General features: G+C 39.9%; 3 protein-coding genes across 3 annotated transcripts; all 3 read left to right on the forward strand.

Annotated features, from left to right (window-relative positions):
• Positions 1 to 1,060: 1,060 nt before the first annotated feature.
• On the forward strand, positions 1,061 to 5,209 carry sike1 (suppressor of IKBKE 1). The gene is made up of 5 exons (XM_049582148.1): positions 1,061 to 1,493; positions 2,311 to 2,416; positions 2,500 to 2,642; positions 2,768 to 2,881; positions 4,066 to 5,209. The coding sequence occupies exons 1-5, from the start codon at positions 1,335 to 1,337 to the stop codon at positions 4,201 to 4,203; spliced, it is 660 nt and encodes a 219-aa protein (XP_049438105.1). The 5' UTR covers positions 1,061 to 1,334; the 3' UTR covers positions 4,204 to 5,209.
• Positions 5,210 to 6,598: 1,389 nt separating this feature from the next.
• On the forward strand, positions 6,599 to 8,854 carry micos10 (mitochondrial contact site and cristae organizing system subunit 10). The gene is made up of 4 exons (XM_049580862.1): positions 6,599 to 6,734; positions 7,893 to 7,940; positions 8,390 to 8,496; positions 8,635 to 8,854. Exons 1-4 carry the CDS (start codon positions 6,662 to 6,664, stop codon positions 8,641 to 8,643), a joined length of 237 nt encoding a protein of 78 aa, XP_049436819.1. The 5' UTR covers positions 6,599 to 6,661; the 3' UTR covers positions 8,644 to 8,854.
• A 2,289-nt stretch (positions 8,855 to 11,143) lies between these two features.
• htr6 (5-hydroxytryptamine (serotonin) receptor 6) lies at positions 11,144 to 18,478 on the forward strand. The gene is made up of 3 exons (XM_049581541.1): positions 11,144 to 12,716; positions 15,214 to 15,348; positions 18,119 to 18,478. The coding sequence occupies exons 1-3, from the start codon at positions 11,805 to 11,807 to the stop codon at positions 18,473 to 18,475; spliced, it is 1,404 nt and encodes a 467-aa protein (XP_049437498.1). The 5' UTR covers positions 11,144 to 11,804; the 3' UTR covers positions 18,476 to 18,478.
• Positions 18,479 to 18,630: the final 152 nt, after the last annotated feature.

An 18,630-nucleotide genomic window follows, 5' to 3' on the forward strand; every position in this document is an offset into this window, starting at 1 on the left:
CGTGCCCCTCATGTAATTCCCTGACAGCTACTGTTCTCCTCCTATAGTAGAGTTTCTGAGGCCACACGTTGCAACATGGGAGTGAATTCAAGAATGAAGTCGATTGTAAGTGAAATGTCATTCCAAGCCTCAAGGCCTTTACTATTTCAATATTAATGACCTAACCTATGGAGACTTTAAATGCTGATAATGCTTACACTTATTAGATCCTCGATGGCCGATCAAACATGTTAAACAATTTATAATAAGGGACTGAAGCAGGGGGGATGGTTGAGGTGTGATACAAAATACAACAATTTAAAGATGAATTTCCCTCCCCTGACATAACTCTCTCGACATAACTCTCTCCCCAGTGCTTAAAAAAATATTTGAAATAACCCCGTCCCTCTTTGCACCACCCTCTCCCCTCTCATAAATAACAACCTTTCAATGTGCACAAGTCTCGAAATATATTTTACTTGAGATCCCGCAATTTTCTTCAGTTTACTTCATTTTCAACCATAGATGGACTTTATAAATAAGAATATAGTCAAAATGCTGAATGCATTCTTTCTTATAACCTACTATAGTTGTATGTGTGGTGCTGTGAGATGAGAAAGGAATTTACACAGCAACCTGACTTAACATGGTATATCGTCAATTCTATGTAAGACATGAACTGGATTAAAATAATCTCCCACAATATAAAAGAAGGGAAAGTTTAAAAAAAAAAAGCAAGTAAACGAACACACCCTCTGGTTTGATAACACTTTTGGGGGTACAGAAAACGTGTTGATAACTACATTAATTAAAGACCATGATTAATTACTTGTTAAGAATTTCTTATGGGGAAAAAAGTCAAGTTAATTGATTTAAACTTTTATTCCTCTCCAGGTTGGACTCTTGAAAAGTTTTGTTCCCTCCTGTACAGCTGTGTTACTTTGATTTGAGGATCTTGGTCTGTTTGGCCCAGTTTATCAATCTCACGGATGCCACTGTAAATAAACTCTCCAATAGATGGCGCCACCTCTCTCGACTTTGGTTTGCAGTTTGTGATATGCAAAGAAGAAGAAGAAACGGAAGTGACGTTAACACTAAGTCTCACACGGAAACGACATACTTGACAACAAACAGGGGGACACTTTTTTTATTTTTATGTACTGTACTTATTCTGTCTATCGAGAAATATTTCCAAAGGCCCGCAATAGTTTGTACACGTTGCTACAAAATCATTGCAGCTGCCTCGGCTAACTGAGGCTAAAATCCAACGTAAGCTAAGACTGCGAGGAATTTGAATCGAGCCTGCAGTGTGAAGTGTCGTTAGCTCGTTTGTACAGGAGTTGTCAGTTTCCAGTATGGCCTGCACTTTGGAAAAAGTGTTGGGCGATGCTCGGACCCTTCTCGAGAGGCTGAAAGAGCACGACACGGCTGCCGAGGGACTGATAGAGCAGTCCGGGGCCCTCAGCCAGAGAGTGCAGAGCATGAGAGAGGTGGGAAATGCTCCTCCAGACAAGGTAAGGACCAGAACCACCCCAACACGGTTTCTTTAAGATTTTATTCACGTCTGCTGTACTGCCCAATGGCGCACACACACACACACACACACACACACACACACACACAAATGGTGCGCACAATTTTCCCTTGTGAACATAAAGGGAAAAGTGGACTAATGCCAAAAGCAAATTCTGATGGAATGAGGTGCCGTGTGTTTGGTAACCTCTGTGCCCAATTTCTTAAAAATCCTTAAATCAATCAACAGTCGTTTGCTCCAATGTTTTGTGCATGTGTTTCTTTGAGATAACCCACAACGTTACATTCCTTTGTTGTTGAATGGAGTTTGGCTGGCATGACATTGATTGATACAGATTTAATTTTATATCTTGTATGACATATATATTCAAATATTGATACAATGTTTTTATTTGTAATTTTCTTACACTTCTAGTTGTATTTTGCTTGTTTAGGTGTTTATTTGCTTTTAAAAAATGCAAAGAAAAAATTGCTGGCTAACCAGTTCGATCTGACCTTGGTGAAAAGGAGACTTACAACAATTAGATGTTGTGAATGTCATGGAAACAATTCATATTTTTGTGGTAGTTTTGCTACAACAGAGTATCATTGAATCAGTAGCTTCAATGATACTCTATTGTAGCATCACTATACCACTTTTGAATTAAGGTGTTTTTCAGTGTGTAATATGCTGACACTGTGATTTTACAGTTTATACATTTCATTATGTCATGGTTGATTTAATATTAAAACAAAGCAACATATCTTTGTAATCATTATCATTTATCTTCACTGCTCTATGCGGCTCTCTCTTCTCAGCACACAGAAGACACTTCAGAGATTCAGGAGCTGACAAAATACAAGCCTCATGTCCTTCTGACTCAGGAAAACACTCAAATCAAGGAGCTACAGCAGGAGAATAAAGGTTAAAAGACACCACTCTGTTTGGTTGATTGTACGGCTGGTGCTTTATATCTTGGCTAACCCTCTTTATTACTGTCTCTGCAGAACTATGGTTATCTCTTGAAGAACACCAGTACGCGCTAGAGTTGATCATGGGTCGATATCGCAAGCAGATGCTCCAGCTGATGATGGCAAAGAAGGAGCTGGACACCAAGCCTGTGCTCAGTCTCCACGAGAACCACGCAAAAGTACACTGACTGTCTTCACATTTTACAATTCTCTGTCATTTGTAGCTTAGGGTTCCAAATTAATGGTCGTGCAGTTTAAAATGCACTGACTTTGGGAAACGTTTTGTTTTCAAACTGTTCTCCAGGAAGTGCAGAGCCAGGTGGAGCGGATATGCGAGATGGGCCAGGTGATGAGAAGAGCAGTGCAGGTGGATGATCAGCACTACTGCTCTGTTCGAGAGAGGCTTGCTCAGCTAGAGGTGAGCACAGTGCTTCAGTAGAATCAGGAATGACTGTAGATGTTTTCATGCCTCGGTTCTGGTGACAGCCATGACTGGAAGCATTATGTTATTGGGTTGTCTGTGTCATTTTGGTGAATGAGATATCCCAGGAACTCCACGAAGGACTTGCGTTAAATTTGGTACACAGGTCCACTTGGATTCAAGAATGAACTGATTAGAATTTGGCGGTCAAAGGTCAAGGTCACTGTGACCTCACAAAACATGGTTTTGGCCATAACAGAATTCATTCCCTAATTATGGCAAAATTTTACACAAATGTCTAATAGGATTAAATGATGAAGTGATGCCATTTTATATCCAAAAGGTCAAAGATCACCTTCATTGTAACATCATAATTCTTTCTAGCCATTATTCAACGCCACAATTCAGGAATAGAAGTGGAGACATTTGGTCAGATACTGAATTGGGGACACCAATCTTGGATGTCCTGTCCATCTTGACACTGTGCTGATTGTATAGATCTTCCATGCTGCTGAGTTGAAGATGTGTGTGAAGCATCCATGTTTTAGAATATATAGCTTCTTTGCAGCAACATCCATATTTGAAGCTTTGTCTACTGTCATGGCTACATATGAGTCTGGACAGACATGGATGTAAATTGTAGCTTGGCTGGTTCGCAGAGGTTTACAACTATGAGGCGGTAATTGCAGTTTCATTTCTAGTGATGTGTAGTCTGTAGATGATTTTGGTTTTATGACATCCATCTCTGAGATGTTTACTGCCGTCTTGTATATTCAGTTGAATGGAATTATGTTTGTGGCACTCATAGTATTGAAAAATGACATTTACAATAAAAAGTAGTTCCAGTGATAATGGTTCACAGTATGTAGATTATTCACAGTATCAGAGACATTATTTCTCAAAATGGATGCAAATGTAGGACATTGTAAAGTTTTCAAGGCTGTAAGCTCCACCAATATAACTCTATTCACCTCAGTTGTGTTGGAGTGGCGGCAGAAATCCCAGAGAGAGATATCTCAACCTAGACTTACTAAACCAAAAGTTTCAGCATCTGCCTTCCAAAATACCTCTAGATATGAGTGAGAAAATATGTAATGATATATATTGTGGAATGACTGACCATTTGACTCTTAAAATCTGGACATTTTCCCTTGAATGTATGGTTATCCTGTCTTGTACAGATTGAGAACAAGGAGCTGCGAGACCTCTTAGCCATTAGCAAGAGTTCTGTAAAGACAGCGAAAGAGGAGACCAGCCAGCCCGCAGCAGCAGCAGCAGCAGCACAACAACAGTCCCCTCAGCCAGAGTCCTACGAGTGACCAGAACAGCTTCAGTGTGAACTGTGGTCCTTCAGGACCGAGACACAGGGTTGATGATCTCTCTACTTTTCATCACATTATTATATATATATATTTTTTTTTTTACATAAGATGGAATGCAATCAAACCACAACATCTTTGTAGCAAAGGCTATCAGATGCGTTTACCTGCAGGTACATCTGGATGGTAGCACTTGTTTTCACATTTACAGTATGTGTATTATAACTGCAGTCATGTTGGAGTGAATTTTGCATCACCTGTGACTTTTGATGAGGTGTCTTGGTAATCACTAGCACATGAGCAAGAATTCAGTGGGAGTAAAGACACGTGTAAGGCAGTAAAAGCAAAGGGGATTTATTTTGTTTTTGGCCAAAGATAGATTTACTCTTCAAGGACACAGTTTCTACCTCTTTGGTGCCCCTTTGCTGTTCACACACACACACACACACACACACACACACACACACACTCACAATGTGTAAAATACTCATAATCACCCCTACTATGAGTTCACTTGAAGTCCATTAAGAAGCCAACTTGTAGTCTGCACCATTTTAAGAGGCTGTGCTTGATAATCACTCTGCCAACCAGATGAATTTTGGCTGTTTCACAGAGTTTGCCTGCTGAGGAGTGACAGTGGATCATTTGTATGTGATTGTCTGTCATTTAATGAATTTGATACGTTTGTCGGTCTGTTTGTAGAATTCATATATAACATGATTTCCATGTTTAGTACTTTGATTCTGTGTGTTAAACACCAGTTTTGTAGTTTTCAGATTTGGATGCAGAGGTGTCCCAGCTGATGGCACGTCTTTATTTAATGGTAACAATTTCAGAACATGCCAAGTTTTTGTGTAATCAGATGTTTGCACACTGTTATGTGTCAGAAATTGTATATTGTCATCTCAGGAAATCAGTGTTAATAAGGTGAACATGCTGTAATGACTTCATGACAGTGTACTGATTTGTGTCAAACAAAATTTCATTCAGAAACTTTAAAATAAATTTGCAATAAAAAAAACTACCTCTGTTTTTTTCCTTTGCCACAACATACAGAGGGGTGACAAATTAAAGGATGATCTAAATACATGAATGAAGAAAACATAGGTGCATTGCATGGTACAATTAAGCAGTTAACATCCAATCATGCTCTGTGTTATGTATAAAAATGATTGGTCACCAGATCTCAACTCAGCTGAACACCTGAAGACAACAGCAGATGAAGCGCTCATGTGGGTTGCAGTATCATGGTATCCAGGAAGGTGCTCTTTGGTCAGGAAATGTAGCACAGCTTGAAAAAAACAAAAACCAAGGCAACTCTTCTCTGGTGTAAAAGTTAAAAAGCCTTTATTAAATGGCTAGTTCATGATGAACATTAAAATCACCAACATGTTTCGGCCATGCTCACTGGCCTTCATCAGGGCATCAGCTGAACACCTATTGGAGATTATGGACTGAGATGTTGGACAAATATATGTAATTTGTTACATAAAGTTTTACATTGTAGAATATGTTGTCATACCTTCATGGCTTCATCACAAAGTTTCAGTTCACTTATATAACAAAATAATCTCACTGATCAAAACTGGAAAATTACTTTTAAAGAACTCAGCAGCTAGTATTTCTCGATATTCTTTTCTTTCTATTGCACTTGTAAGGAGGATCATTCAAGTCAGAATTTCACTAAATCAATTTTTGTAGCTCAGTAATCTCCAATTTTATATCAGGGCAATAGCCTACAGTATACTGAGAGATTTTTCGTGTCAGTTATTAGTGCTATTACAGTTACTGAAAATGTGACTTATTCACTCACGTCTACACTGCTGTCACTTTTCAAGGTTTAAGGGGCATTAAATAACATAAAAAGACTATATCCACATTGTAAATGGACAATAAAGCCACAGATAATAGGAACCTGCCACATGTTAATAGATGTATTTTGTAGCACACATGACGTCACATCGCAGTGTCTGCTCCACTGCCATTAAAAGCTCAGACAGAGCTATACTTAACTATTTTCCAAACTGGTTAGCCTCTTTGAAAGCTCTATTATCATCACTAGCCTAAATACATAAAACCTGTAACACACACCTACACACACTGATTATATTGTGTGGCATGAATGAAGCGGAAATATTGTTTTATTCTTTACCGCAGGATGGCGACATTAAGCTGCGTTGGTTTTAATCCATCGCGAGGTTTGCAAGAGTGGCGTAATGCTGCGTTCATGTAAAAAAGGCTAAACGAGCGCCCACCTGTTTATGATTTTTTTTTTTCCTCCCCACATATATTGTATCAACGACACCGAGCCGACGAAGTAAGACTTTTGTAGCTCTGGAGGCATAAAATCTGCTTCACCTTGTCCTGTCCTCCCTGTGTTCAAATTGTATGATACTACATTTCCGACAGCACGTGAAAGCAGCACCAGAGCTGCATTTGACACTTCTGGGAGAAGCTAATGTTCAGCATGTCTGAAAAGGAGCTGGGGAAAAAGTGGGACCGGTGCCTGGCAGACAGTGCCATTAAATTCGGTAAATATCCCAAAGTCTTCCGCGTGTAATGACATTGTAATGTCCCCGAAACAGGACAAAATAAGCTGCAGGTTTTACAGTAGTCCACTGCTGTCATTGACTGGGCGAGAGGCTAACTAGCTAGCCTAAAGGGCTTGTAAAGGACAAGTGAATGACCAGTTAGATGTCTGTTACTTCTTTATTTTAACGGGTTAAGGTAGGGTGAATTGTAGACTTTCATCATAGACTATAACTATCGGTACTCCTTAATATTTGCGGTCCCATAGACTTTACTGTTGGAAAGAGCCTAAGTGGAAGCGCCATTCATAAAACGACAATTTGATGCTATCTCGCTTTATCGAAACGTGCACCTTTCCTAAGACAACAAGCAAGACATTTTACGAAACAGTATTGCCCACTCCTGAATTCGGCATACATACAAAGCATTTATTTTATTACCATGTAAACTTTTCTATTTTCTCGGCTTACAACTTCACAATTTAACAGGACGGACTTATCTGACGTTAACGTCACATAGGGAGCTGTGTATAGTTGCGTTTCTTCATTAAAGCAAAGTATTTTTCCTGAATCACAGGTATTATAGCCCATAGATATTTTAATCTTGCTATACAGCCTCCAGTCATGTACGTACTTCTAATAAGCACAGCACCATAGATTTGTCACATGTTTGAATGGAGTTTGGTGGGATGCAGTGGTGACACAGGCAGCATCAGCTACGGCAGTGAGGTACCTGCCTGGCTCACTTTGTTTTAAGGAGGCTGTGTGCAAAGACCACAGGTGTTCTTTCAAACAGTGACAGGAAGTGACATTACACTATTAAACCACTTTCAGAAAAACATATATGGACCACACTTTAACGTCACCTCCCCCTCCATCCTACCTGTTGTATTAGAGCACAGATACAAATTTAAAGTTTCAAGTTTATTGCCATGTGCATCAGAAAGCAGTGCATTGCAAAGCAACAAAGCATGGTGTGCCATGGCAACATACCCCCTACAATACATAATGTTAATGAACTTAAATGAGAGACAGCATGAGACTGCTCATAGCTCCTAATAAATAAATAAAGATTAAGCAAATTCTGTAAATGAAACAGGCCAGTAAATTTTTATTGTCAACCATGTCTTAATGTAGCTGTGTTTCCCTGCTCTTTTTCAGGCACAGGATTGGGGCTAGGAATCGTGTTCTCTGTTCTGTTCTTTAAACGTAAGTAGTTGCAATGGCTTGTTTCTGCACTGCATCCTGAACCTTTTATTTACGGTAGCCTAGAGGTCCTTGACAGGAAGACAAGAGCCAGGAGTGATGCTCTCTAGCTACTGCAGCATGTACAAGCAGTTGTCTGCTATACAGCCAGCAGCAAAACACTTTATTTTACGCAGTCTTTGGAGTGTTTTTTGTCAAATAACAGTCTTATCTAACTGAACAAGTTATTATTCAATATTTAATGCTCTTATTATGAGGAGAGCAGCAACAACTCCCACCCTCAAAAGCACAGAAAGGAGCATGTGAATATGAAAATTAAGTACAGGAGGGGAAAAAAGACAGACAAGGTGTCACAACAAGAGTGTGAAAATGATTTTCACACGCCATCTCCGGTATGTTTTTAATAACACTGACGTGCTTGACGAGAGATGAAGTACCTGTTTCATTTGCAGGGCACACTTGGCCGATTTCATTCGGCTCAGGAACGGGACTTGGCATGGCATATGCCAACTGTCAGAACGACCTGAGGTCACATTATTTGCAGCACAGAAGTGAAAAGGTTTGTTTGTGCAATAAAACACACATGGACCCAGTAAGATACAGCAATAATTCCTTCTCTCTAACTCAGAATAACAACTGTGTGTCATTGCGTATGTAAATCAAGATTTATGTAACTGATTTCTATTTTCTTTGACAGGAGCAATAGCTGCAAGTCATCGAGGGACTGTCTTTTTTTTTTTTTTTTTAATTGTTCTTTTTATTTTGTCTGTGGGAGAGTCACCATTTGCACTGTTCTACAGTTAGATCCTTGTCTCCCTGTTGAACGATCCACCCTAGTATGACTCTGTATGATTTGTATGTGCCTGATTAGGACAGTCTGTGTGTATTTAATAAAATAATCATGACAACAAAAATGATTCCCCATTGAGTCATTCTTCCTCAAATTCTTTCTAATGGATGAAAACCATCTAAACGCAGCTGGACATAAGTGATACAAAAAAAAAAGAGTAATCAAATGAATTACAGCAGCTAGATTCAAACGCTTCAAGCAGTATTGGTACTTGAGGGAGTGATAGGAGTCAAGTGTTAATGCAGCCTTGAAAAGGTGCATTTTCAGTTTATTTCTGAATGCGAGTGGGAGTAATTTTCTGAAATGGTGTCGTGGAGGAAGGTGGGGAGAGCAATGCAAACGCTGTCCCAGAAGGCGGTGGGCTCAGTGTGGGTGAGAGGGGGGTCAGAAGGTTGGCAGCAGCTGATCTGATGTGGCTGATGACAGGGGTGTAGTGATGGAGGAGATTAGTCAGTTCTGAGGGGGCATGAAGATAGAGAGCTTTGCATATTATGTTTAGTATTTGACAAGGCTATTGAAATGCTTGAGTGCCGACAATTTTACCCTGCGAATGCTTCGTTTTATGTTATTTTGAATGCTAGTGCCCCTGTTGTGAATAATTATCCTCTGGAGAATCATGTAGGAACAAGGTGAAGTGACTTTGTTTTCTGAGTCATTAGAATGGAATATGAATACATTCATACATTCAGACTATTTGACACTGACAACAGAAAAGAAACAAATGGAAAATGTATGACAAAGCTTCACAAATTTATGTAAATGAAGGACAATTACAAAATGTATAAGAATAGATTGCATAAGTATCCATGCCCTGTAGTCTGATGCACCTTAATTAAACAATAAGTCATAATTAAATTTTAGGAATTAGATTATGCTGTTGAAGTATATGGGCTAGTTGAAAACTGTGTCAGTATGGAGAGTTAAGGAATTACATACTGATATACTTTGGTTTCTCATTTTACAGTTTATGTTGGATGTTATCTGATGTACCTAGATTGATACTGGTACAACTGGCATTTTGAGTACTTCAGTAATCCTGTTTTAATGTGTTATGTATCCGTACAAGTTAGGCGATTCCTTGTTCTTCAAACGGGCTGGTTGTACTTTTCCTTAAAGGGACAAATATACAGCATTAATTTGAAGGAGTACATTGATTGTAAAGAACAAAACATTCATTAAGAACAAGCCTAGCTAGTGTGTACCAACAGAACCCAATTTTATTTAAATATCTTAAGGTGAGAGTTTAAAGGACCTCTCTTAAAATGGCCACACCACTTGTTCCCTCACCAAAATTGAGCCTAACTTTGGTGCGTGTTTTAACCCTCTTCCGGACAAGTTATGTTGAAATGGTTGGTAGCAACTGATGCCTTAGGTTATCTAGTTTCACAAGATACCACTACCTTTAAGCTAGCCCTAAAATGAGCGCACCACAACCTCTTAAAGATAGTAATGTTAGGAGGTCCAACAATTGTACCAGGAATGCCATGCCTTCACTCTTCCCCACCCCCTAGTGGTAGCTGATCAGGTGGGTTTACTACAAGGTAGATGTGTAGGTAACTGAGGAGGAAGTTGATATACCTGATATATATATGTGTATATATTCCAGTGGCTTTTTGACTGATTGCTGGATATAATGTAAAAAGGTTAGGAAAAAGGTGGGTACATCCTGTATACCTGTGTGTTTCCTCCACTACACCACTGAGCATTATATGGCTATCACGGGATAGCAGTTGTCAACAAAGACATCATTTGGTCAAAAGAGGATGAATCAAATCTGAGACAAGGTTACTGAATAGAAAAGGATACAATTTTTCCATGGCATGGACTGCAGAATAAAAAAGCTTACTTGCATCTGCTGTGATGTGTGTAAAAAATGAGAATGTCAGAGAGGGTGACTTCTTTTTACAGGGACCGTGCTACTACTGCTACTTTATTAGATCTGACACTATGTCTATAAATTGTATGCATACAGTGAAAACAAAAAGCAAGTAGAATATACAATCAGAGAAATTCCACCTTTAAAGAAAAAACAGTCACATATAATATTTATAATGGCTTAAAAATGCCATAATAGTTGTATCTCAGTAGTTAAAAACACCACAACCAAACATGGAAAAAGATCACCCACACTAATTCCTATGTTGAAGAATTAGCATTTCTTGGCTGTGATTGTGCATGGTTATGCATTAACAGCTCAATGCTTTGACACGCTCCCTCTCAGAAGCTGTGCGCTCTGGCTGGGAGGCGCGCTGGAGTGGCCGACACAGGGATTAACAGGAGCGAGGGATATAAAGGCAGCGTTACAAGGACCATGGTACCTGCAGAGCACTTATGAACAGAGCATTGCTTACAAATGACTGCTTCACAATTTTGTGTCGTTTTCTGTGTGCCGTTTCCCAGAAGAAAAGGACTTGTGAAAGGGAGCAGAGCTCCAGCTCAGCAAAGGACTTGCGGAAGCCGTACAATTCCACTTCTGTGAGGTGAGGTACAATTCAGAGAATTGGTCCTTGTTCTCTTCATCTTCAGTAGTTCCTGTCAACGGCACAGCTCTTGCATGCCTGGTCGAGCTTATCTCTCCGTGTGCCCTCCTCCACTGACTGTCATCATTGTGACATGCTGCTTCGAAATCCTCTGTCAGCAGTCGAATGGCTCATTCTTGCTCTTAGCTGTGGATGTGGCAGGGACATGCTGGTCAGGATGGAGAGATGAGTGAAACTGTGTTAGTAATTTTGCTCATTGTACTGGTGGCAGTGGAAGTAAGCCCAGGGCACCTGGATGTATTCCTGCCAAAAGGAGATGGAGATATTTACCCATGGAGAGCAGTCCGATTAACCTTGACAGGGACGGGGTTGGATGGCTTCTCAACACAAGACCTCATCAGCTTCTTTTTATTCAACAATGTCTCAAAAGTGAGAGCTTTGGCTGCAAAGGAGAACTGGTTAAGGTGTGAAACATCTGGTGGTGCTTGAAGAGGAGCCTTCAGAAACTGGTTCATTGATTGTTGCCAAGCCAAAACCATGGCTGACTCTCACATGTCTGGCTCCGTAAGAAGCTACAACAGCAGCTCTCCCACCAGCAGCGCTTGGAACATCACTGGCAGCGGCCCGTGGTTGTTGGCCTTCATGCTGACTGTCATCATCCTCATGACGGTCTGTGGCAACATGTTGCTTATCGCTGTGGTGTTTGCCCATCGCTCTTTGCGTTGTACCTCAAATTGCTTCCTGGTGTCTCTGTTCCTGTCTGACCTAATGGTGGCCCTGGTGGTCATGCCCCCAGCCATGCTCAATGTTCTGTGTGGGGCCTGGGTGCTGTGGCCTGCCTTTTGCCCCATTTGGCTCTGCTTTGACGTCATGTGCTGCAGCGCGTCCATCCTCAACCTGTGTGTGATCAGCCTGGACCGCTACCTCTTCATCATCTCACCGCTGCGCTACAAGCAGAGGATGACCCCACCTCGGGCGTTGCTCCTGGTAGGAGCTGCTTGGGGGTTGGCGGCATTGGCCTCCTTCCTGCCCATTGAGATGAAATGGCACAGCTTAGGTCGTTGGAGTGGAAACTCATCGGTTCCTGGTGTCAGCAGTAGCAACATCAGCTCTTACTCTGACACAGTGGACCCAGCAGCCTACTTTCAGCTGTCACCGTCGGGCCTCTCCTCCCAGTGCCGCCTGCGGGTCACACTGCCCTTTGCACTGGTAGCATCTGTACTCACCTTCTTTTTGCCCTCCAGCGCCATTTGCTTCACTTATTGTCGGATCCTCCTGGCAGCGCGGAGGCAGGCCAAAAGGGTCGCAGCGCTGAGCCACCCACCACACCCACATCCCTCTCTAGGGGAACCTTCTAGGCCTCCTTCACCTGGGGTTGCAGCAGGGCAAGCTCAGCAGGATGGAGATGACTGCAGTCACCAGGAACCTCCTGTGTCACAAAATGTACCGGTAGGCAAGGGCATACATTCTTTTAGGTGCTCACATGTGGCTCTTAACAATTTCTACGCAAAACTTAAATGCCTGATGAAAAATCTGCAATGATGCTAAAATAGTAGAATGGCCTTTCAGTAGAGCAGACGTTATTGAGAGTAGGAGTTGAAAAGGTTGATTCTGTGAGTGGAGCAGGTGGCACAAAGATAATAACCAAATTACAGTTGTCCATCTATTGTAAGTTTTCCAACATCACTTTTCCTTGACAAGTTTTACATAATACTTTTCATATTTATGTCTCATGCCATTCCCCTAAACTGCCAATTATACTGTTGAAATCCACTCCTAAGTTCAATATCATCTAAGTGCAGCAATTATAAACCTGAAGATGTTAATTTTATGGTTGATAATTAAATTCAAGAACGCTGCTTGAAAGCCTAACCGATGTGCTTAATTGTAAAAGTACCTTGGAGCTGACCTAGTTTGGAGTTATACCTAAAAGTATGACTGACTTGGACCAAACTGTTTTTGTGTTTTGTGCAAACTACTTCGTGTTGAACAAAGTGGAAGTTTACAGCCTATCCAAACAGGCTATTCGGTAATAAATTTGTCTGTTGACATGGCATATACCTAAACCTAATTCATCATTATCAGGCTGTGAAAAAGAATCAGAAGAGGTGCAGTCTACTGTTATGCTGAGATTAGTGTATGATATAGAGTTGAAAATGTTTTGCTCTTCATTTATGGAAGAAAAGTGGAGATTTGGTGAAAGGGAAGAGGTGTAAATCTTGGAGAGAAAAATACAGATAGTGTATCAGATGCGTTGCCTCTGTCTGTATCAGATCACAGACACATAGTCTGTCACATTTGCCTGCAGTAAAACCACACGCACAAACACATGCACACACACCAGAACAGTCAGTTGAAATTGTCAGGTGAATCGTAACCTCTTGACATTCAGTTTTCTGATTTTTCCCATTAAGTGGCTATAAAATCATCTCATTGAATCCTTCACCATACATATTCTGTATAAACTTGTCCCATCTCCACATAAAAGCCAAGCGACCTTGACACTATGTGTAATATACAAAGCTTTTATAGATGCACCATTCCAGCAAATGGAAATATTCTAGATGTCTTGTGCATCGTTTTATACACAGCTCCTCCAAGATTAACATATTTGATCTTTTTTGAGAATTACAATTTCCACAGTGGTTGCACATCATAAGTATGTAATAACTGGGACATTTGTCAAATGTTTTTAAGATATTTTTGATATAAATATTCTTTAATGAATGTAAAAAAAATAAATAAATTAAAACATCAAATATTTGTGTTTCATCAGAATTTTAAAGGAATTGTTTTGGGAATATTGAGAAATGTGCTTTCTTGTTGAGAGCTGAAAAGACTAATACCACTCTTAACGTTTGTGTGGTGTTTTTTGGAAGCCAACTTGAAAGTAAACATTCTGGATTATTGCAGAAAATGAGATCTGTGGCAAACAAGAATTTATAATACATGATAATCTTCACAAACGAAAACCACTTATATTATTTTTGAAGTGTAAATGAAATCGCCAGAGGTAAAAAGCAAACGTTAGGCTATAAACAATCTACACCACAGTCACATGACTTTAACATCACCACCACAACGAGGCTGTCAAATCATGTTTGGCATGATGACATTTGATAGTCTCATTCAGCCACTTATTAGCATCCGCCTTTTTTATGCAAATAAAAAGCTTCACAGTTCAGGAGCGGGGTATTTACTGACATATCTTATGTCCTAAAATGTGTTAACCACTGACCTTATTTCAGACATCTAACCAAAAAAAGAAAGAAAGAAATGAAAAAACCTCATGGACTTCGAGTGAGGGAACCGGAAATGCAAACATGCCGACTTATTTCTGGATGGGCAGGACTTGTTCCTGCAGAGGATTAGCTTAGCTTAGCAGAAGGACTTGAGGCAGGTGAGAAAAGGTAGTGTGGCTCTGGCACCAAAGAAATTGTGTTAGCACATGAATCCTTGTAAAATCAAACTTTGTATACTTTACTTTTAAACAAATAATATATAAAGTGTTAATCAGTAAGCTTTAGAGGTTCTATAGGTGGATCGTGACCGAGCTAGGCTAGTTGTTACTTCCTGTTCTCCCAGTCTTTGTGCTAAGCTAAGTGGATGCTTTCTCTTGCTTTGTATTTATGATGCAGATATATGGGTGATATTGATGTTCACATCCAACTCTCAGCAAGAAAACAAATAAGCGCAATTTTCAAAATGACAGATAATTCCTTTAATTTAGTGCATTAACTTGATTAAAACTGGACAGTTTCAAGCAAACCAATAACTAAAGAGGCAAAAAAGAATTACCATAATGCAGTTCATTTGTCAAAGTGGCCATGAAGAGGTACCTAGAAAAGCTTTTCCAATATACTAATGTAGGCAAGGGAAATTTATTTTTGTGTATTTCTATATAGTTCTAGGACTGACTCTTTCTATTGTTCTCTACTGTCCACAGCCATCAGTGAACAGTGAGCGTGGTCTGGCTCACAGGCAGGGTCGGAGGGCACTGAAGGCCAGTCTGACACTGGGAGTCCTCCTGGGACTCTTCTTCAGCGCTTGGCTCCCCTTTTTCATCACCAACATGGCTCAGGTCAGTAGAGGGACCAGACACTACCTCTAACACAGATATGACACAAAAATGCAGTCAATCAAAATGAAAAACATGCATTAGATATTAGCGTCCATCAGTTTGATGATGTCAGATACATAATCGGATGAGCTGGAGGAGCGAATAGTTTCAGTCTATTCAGGCTGCCTATACCTACACTGACAGCTGAGTGTTCTCTGATTTGTGACAATTAACCTCACCATTTAAGAAGTTTGAGGGTTATTTGTCTTTTTTTGGACTAGCTCTCTTATTCCATATATCTGGGTGATTCAGTGTTTTGTCAGTTCTCTCACAAATTTATGTGTGGTGGGCACCAAAACAGTGTGAAATTAATGCAAAAGAAAGAAAGAAGAAAGAAAAAAAAAACACTTGGATACCGGTCTATTTTTGTATTGGCCAGCCTTGGCGTCACAGCCTTGCCAAGCTATCCAACGAGGAAATAGATTGGCATTTCAGCTTCGTGCGGCTGACTCATTCCAAAACCCAGAAAACAACACACCACAGTAACGTTTATAATTGCCATTCTTTTTAGGTTGTTGATTTTGATTTGATTAGACTAATCACACACTTGGTGCTTACTGAGCAAACATTGTAGGCCATGAAAAACCTCGGCGAGAGTAAATGAATGTCAAAAAACAGCTTAATCTAAATTGGTAATGACACTTGTCCTGTTTCTCAAGCTTTCAATGATCCAGTCATTTTGATTTCCCATCTGTGCCCTCTCGCTTCTCCCCTGCATAACATAGAGCACAGAGACTTGACTGTGTCTGCGCGCTCCTTCCTTTTCACACCCAATGTGGTGTGTGAAACTCACCCCTCCTTTCTGTCCTATTCCCACCGCCTCCCTGTCTCATCTTGATAGTATTGGAAGCGCTCCTCTAACAGCTGTCTCCTCCTTCACTGTCCTCCTTTAAACCTAGTGGTTCTGCTCAAGATCTGTGTTTTTGACAGGCAGACGCAAATGTATTTAAGTTCTACTCAGAGAAAATTAGATGCCCATGTTGATAGAAACAAAGAATGATGGACAGCCTATCTGAGAAGTGAGAAAGAAAATCTGAAAAAAGAAATGATGTCTTTTTTTATTATTTAAATTTTAAGATTCAGCTATTCCAAATTCATAGAGGCCCAGAAGGTACAGGAAAAGTAAATAAATGCGTGCTGAATTAATGGGCAATACATAAATACTATATATGTGTATATATATGTATTTTGTGTTTATTTATTTTAGAGCAGTACCATAAATAACTTGTTTTTTTATTAGTTCCTAGGAACACAGAATGTAAAAAGATTTAATAAATAAATAAATAATTACATGGGCAATAAATTAGAAATAAATGTGCACACTAAGCCAAAAATAAATACATATATATGCTGTCAAAAGGCATAGATCAATGAGTGGGCAATAATTTACAGTAAATTAAGCTTTATTATTTGATGGAAGTTAATAAATAAATAAACGTGCACCATAAATTTAGAATTAATAAATATACATTTTGCAAAAACAAAAAAGTTAAATAAATACATCAGTGGACAATAACCAAATAGATAAATAGATCTGTCTGTACTTATTTCTTTATCTATTTAAATCTCTCTCTATATTATAATTAGAGGTGGCCTGTAAAGTTTTTATATGTACATTGTGTGTCCTTGAGGTTGGACAAATGCGTTGAATGCATTTCCTTCCTTATAAAACATTTGCAAAGCCAGTGTTTTTGAATATTTTAAATTTTGCATATTTACATCTGATCTTCTCTCGCAAAAACATCGCTTCATAGTGCTGCTATGGGTCAAACACTCTTGAGGGGGATTTTAAAGGGCCATTGTGTAGAATTTAGGGATATATTGGCAGAAATGAAATCTAATATAATACGTATGTTGTTGTGTATAATCACCTAAAAATAAGAGTCGTCATGTTTTCGTTACCTCAGAATGAGCCGTCTACAATAGCAGTGGGTCCTTGTCCACAGAGATCACCATGTTGCACCACCGCCATGTTTCTACAGTTGCTCTGTATTTCTACAGAACTGACAAAAAAACACTGGCTATTGATACAGCCATTAATGTTTTCGTGTCAGCCACCATATTTAAAAGCCTCTCTGCAATGAGCAGCGTCTGAGAACACTGATTTTGTGACGTGAAACAGCTTTACTCAGTGTCTTTAGCAGTTTAAATCACTGAGTCTGGTTTTTTTTTTTTTTTTTTTTTTGAGTGAAAAAGATTCCGCTCACAGTAAAAACCTCCTGAACGTCTGGATCAGAAAAAGGGTGAGCACACATACAGTTATCAGAGAAAAAAAAAGGAAGGACAGATAGCAGGCTCTGGGCTAATGGCCCATCTGTGACGTGCCAAACGGTGTGGTAGAAACAGTGATTTGTACTGTGCAACTGCTTTCTTCAGTATTTTTACTAGTTTAAATCACCTAGTTTACTTGTTTTGGAAAGGAAGAAACATCTGCAGATATTTCGGCTCCTGGTAAAAACCCCTGAAAAATGAATACTTAAGGAATTCTAATTGGGAGAAATTTCAGCTGGTTGCAATCCACAATCCTCACCACTAGATGCCACTAAATCCCACTCTACATCTTACACATTGCTCCTTTAATGTTATGAGACTATGTATTTAGTGCTTTTGTCTGTTCTCTGTATTTATTTTTCCTGATTTATTTCCTTTTTTTCTGTAATTAATTTTACATTTTACCATAAATTATTGTGATGCTTTAATGCCTGCAATACTTTCCACCGTCTTCATTCAGGCAGTGTGTGAGTGTGTCCCCCTCGCGCTCTTTGACGCCATCACCTGGCTGGGCTACTGCAACAGCACAATGAACCCCATCATCTACCCACTGTTCATGAGAGACTTCAAGCGAGCTCTGGGAAAGCTCTTGCCCTGCTGTTCCTCGCAGTCACCCAGAAGACCCTCACCAGCGCTCTCCCTCTCTCTTCGCAACTCAGGAGAGCCCAACATCGCCAGCAGCCCCCCATCTCCCCTGGCCTCTGACCCCATGCACCCCCCTGCCACTGCTACGGACGCTGTCAACCTGCTAGATGTCGAGCATGCTGGCATCGAGTTGCCTCTGCTTCTGCCCAATCAGGTCGACACCCTGGATTGAACAGAAATTACAGGAATGATAATATGTTACGTCAGGGTTTATGGCAGGAAAGTGGTTCAAGACAAGTGCTGAGACTGATAACAATTCTTGGTTTTCTTACTGTCGGTAAAGAGACTTAGGCCTAAAAGGAAAAAAAGAAAATGTATTTGTTTATT

Source organism: Epinephelus fuscoguttatus, linkage group LG7 (assembly GCF_011397635.1).
Source record: "Epinephelus fuscoguttatus linkage group LG7, E.fuscoguttatus.final_Chr_v1".
NCBI classification, from domain to species: domain Eukaryota; kingdom Metazoa; phylum Chordata; class Actinopteri; order Perciformes; family Serranidae; genus Epinephelus; species Epinephelus fuscoguttatus.

Excerpts from the sequence above, each read along its gene's own strand:
- micos10 (XM_049580862.1), top strand. The coding sequence starts at position 6,662 with ATGTTCAGCATGTCTGAAAAGGAGCTGGGGAAAAAGTGGGACCGGTGC. Across the intron at positions 6,735-7,892 it reads AGACAGTGCCATTAAATTCG|GCACAGGATTGGGGCTAGGA; the intron begins GTAAATATCCCA and ends GCTCTTTTTCAG. Across the intron at positions 7,941-8,389 it reads CTCTGTTCTGTTCTTTAAAC|GGCACACTTGGCCGATTTCA; the intron begins GTAAGTAGTTGC and ends TTTCATTTGCAG.
- htr6 (XM_049581541.1), top strand. The coding sequence starts at position 11,805 with ATGGCTGACTCTCACATGTCTGGCTCCGTAAGAAGCTACAACAGCAGC. Across the intron at positions 12,717-15,213 it reads CTGTGTCACAAAATGTACCG|CCATCAGTGAACAGTGAGCG; the intron begins GTAGGCAAGGGC and ends TACTGTCCACAG. Across the intron at positions 15,349-18,118 it reads TCATCACCAACATGGCTCAG|GCAGTGTGTGAGTGTGTCCC; the intron begins GTCAGTAGAGGG and ends GTCTTCATTCAG.
- sike1 (XM_049582148.1), top strand. The coding sequence starts at position 1,335 with ATGGCCTGCACTTTGGAAAAAGTGTTGGGCGATGCTCGGACCCTTCTC. Across the intron at positions 2,417-2,499 it reads GCTACAGCAGGAGAATAAAG|AACTATGGTTATCTCTTGAA; the intron begins GTTAAAAGACAC and ends CTGTCTCTGCAG. Across the intron at positions 2,643-2,767 it reads TCCACGAGAACCACGCAAAA|GAAGTGCAGAGCCAGGTGGA; the intron begins GTACACTGACTG and ends ACTGTTCTCCAG.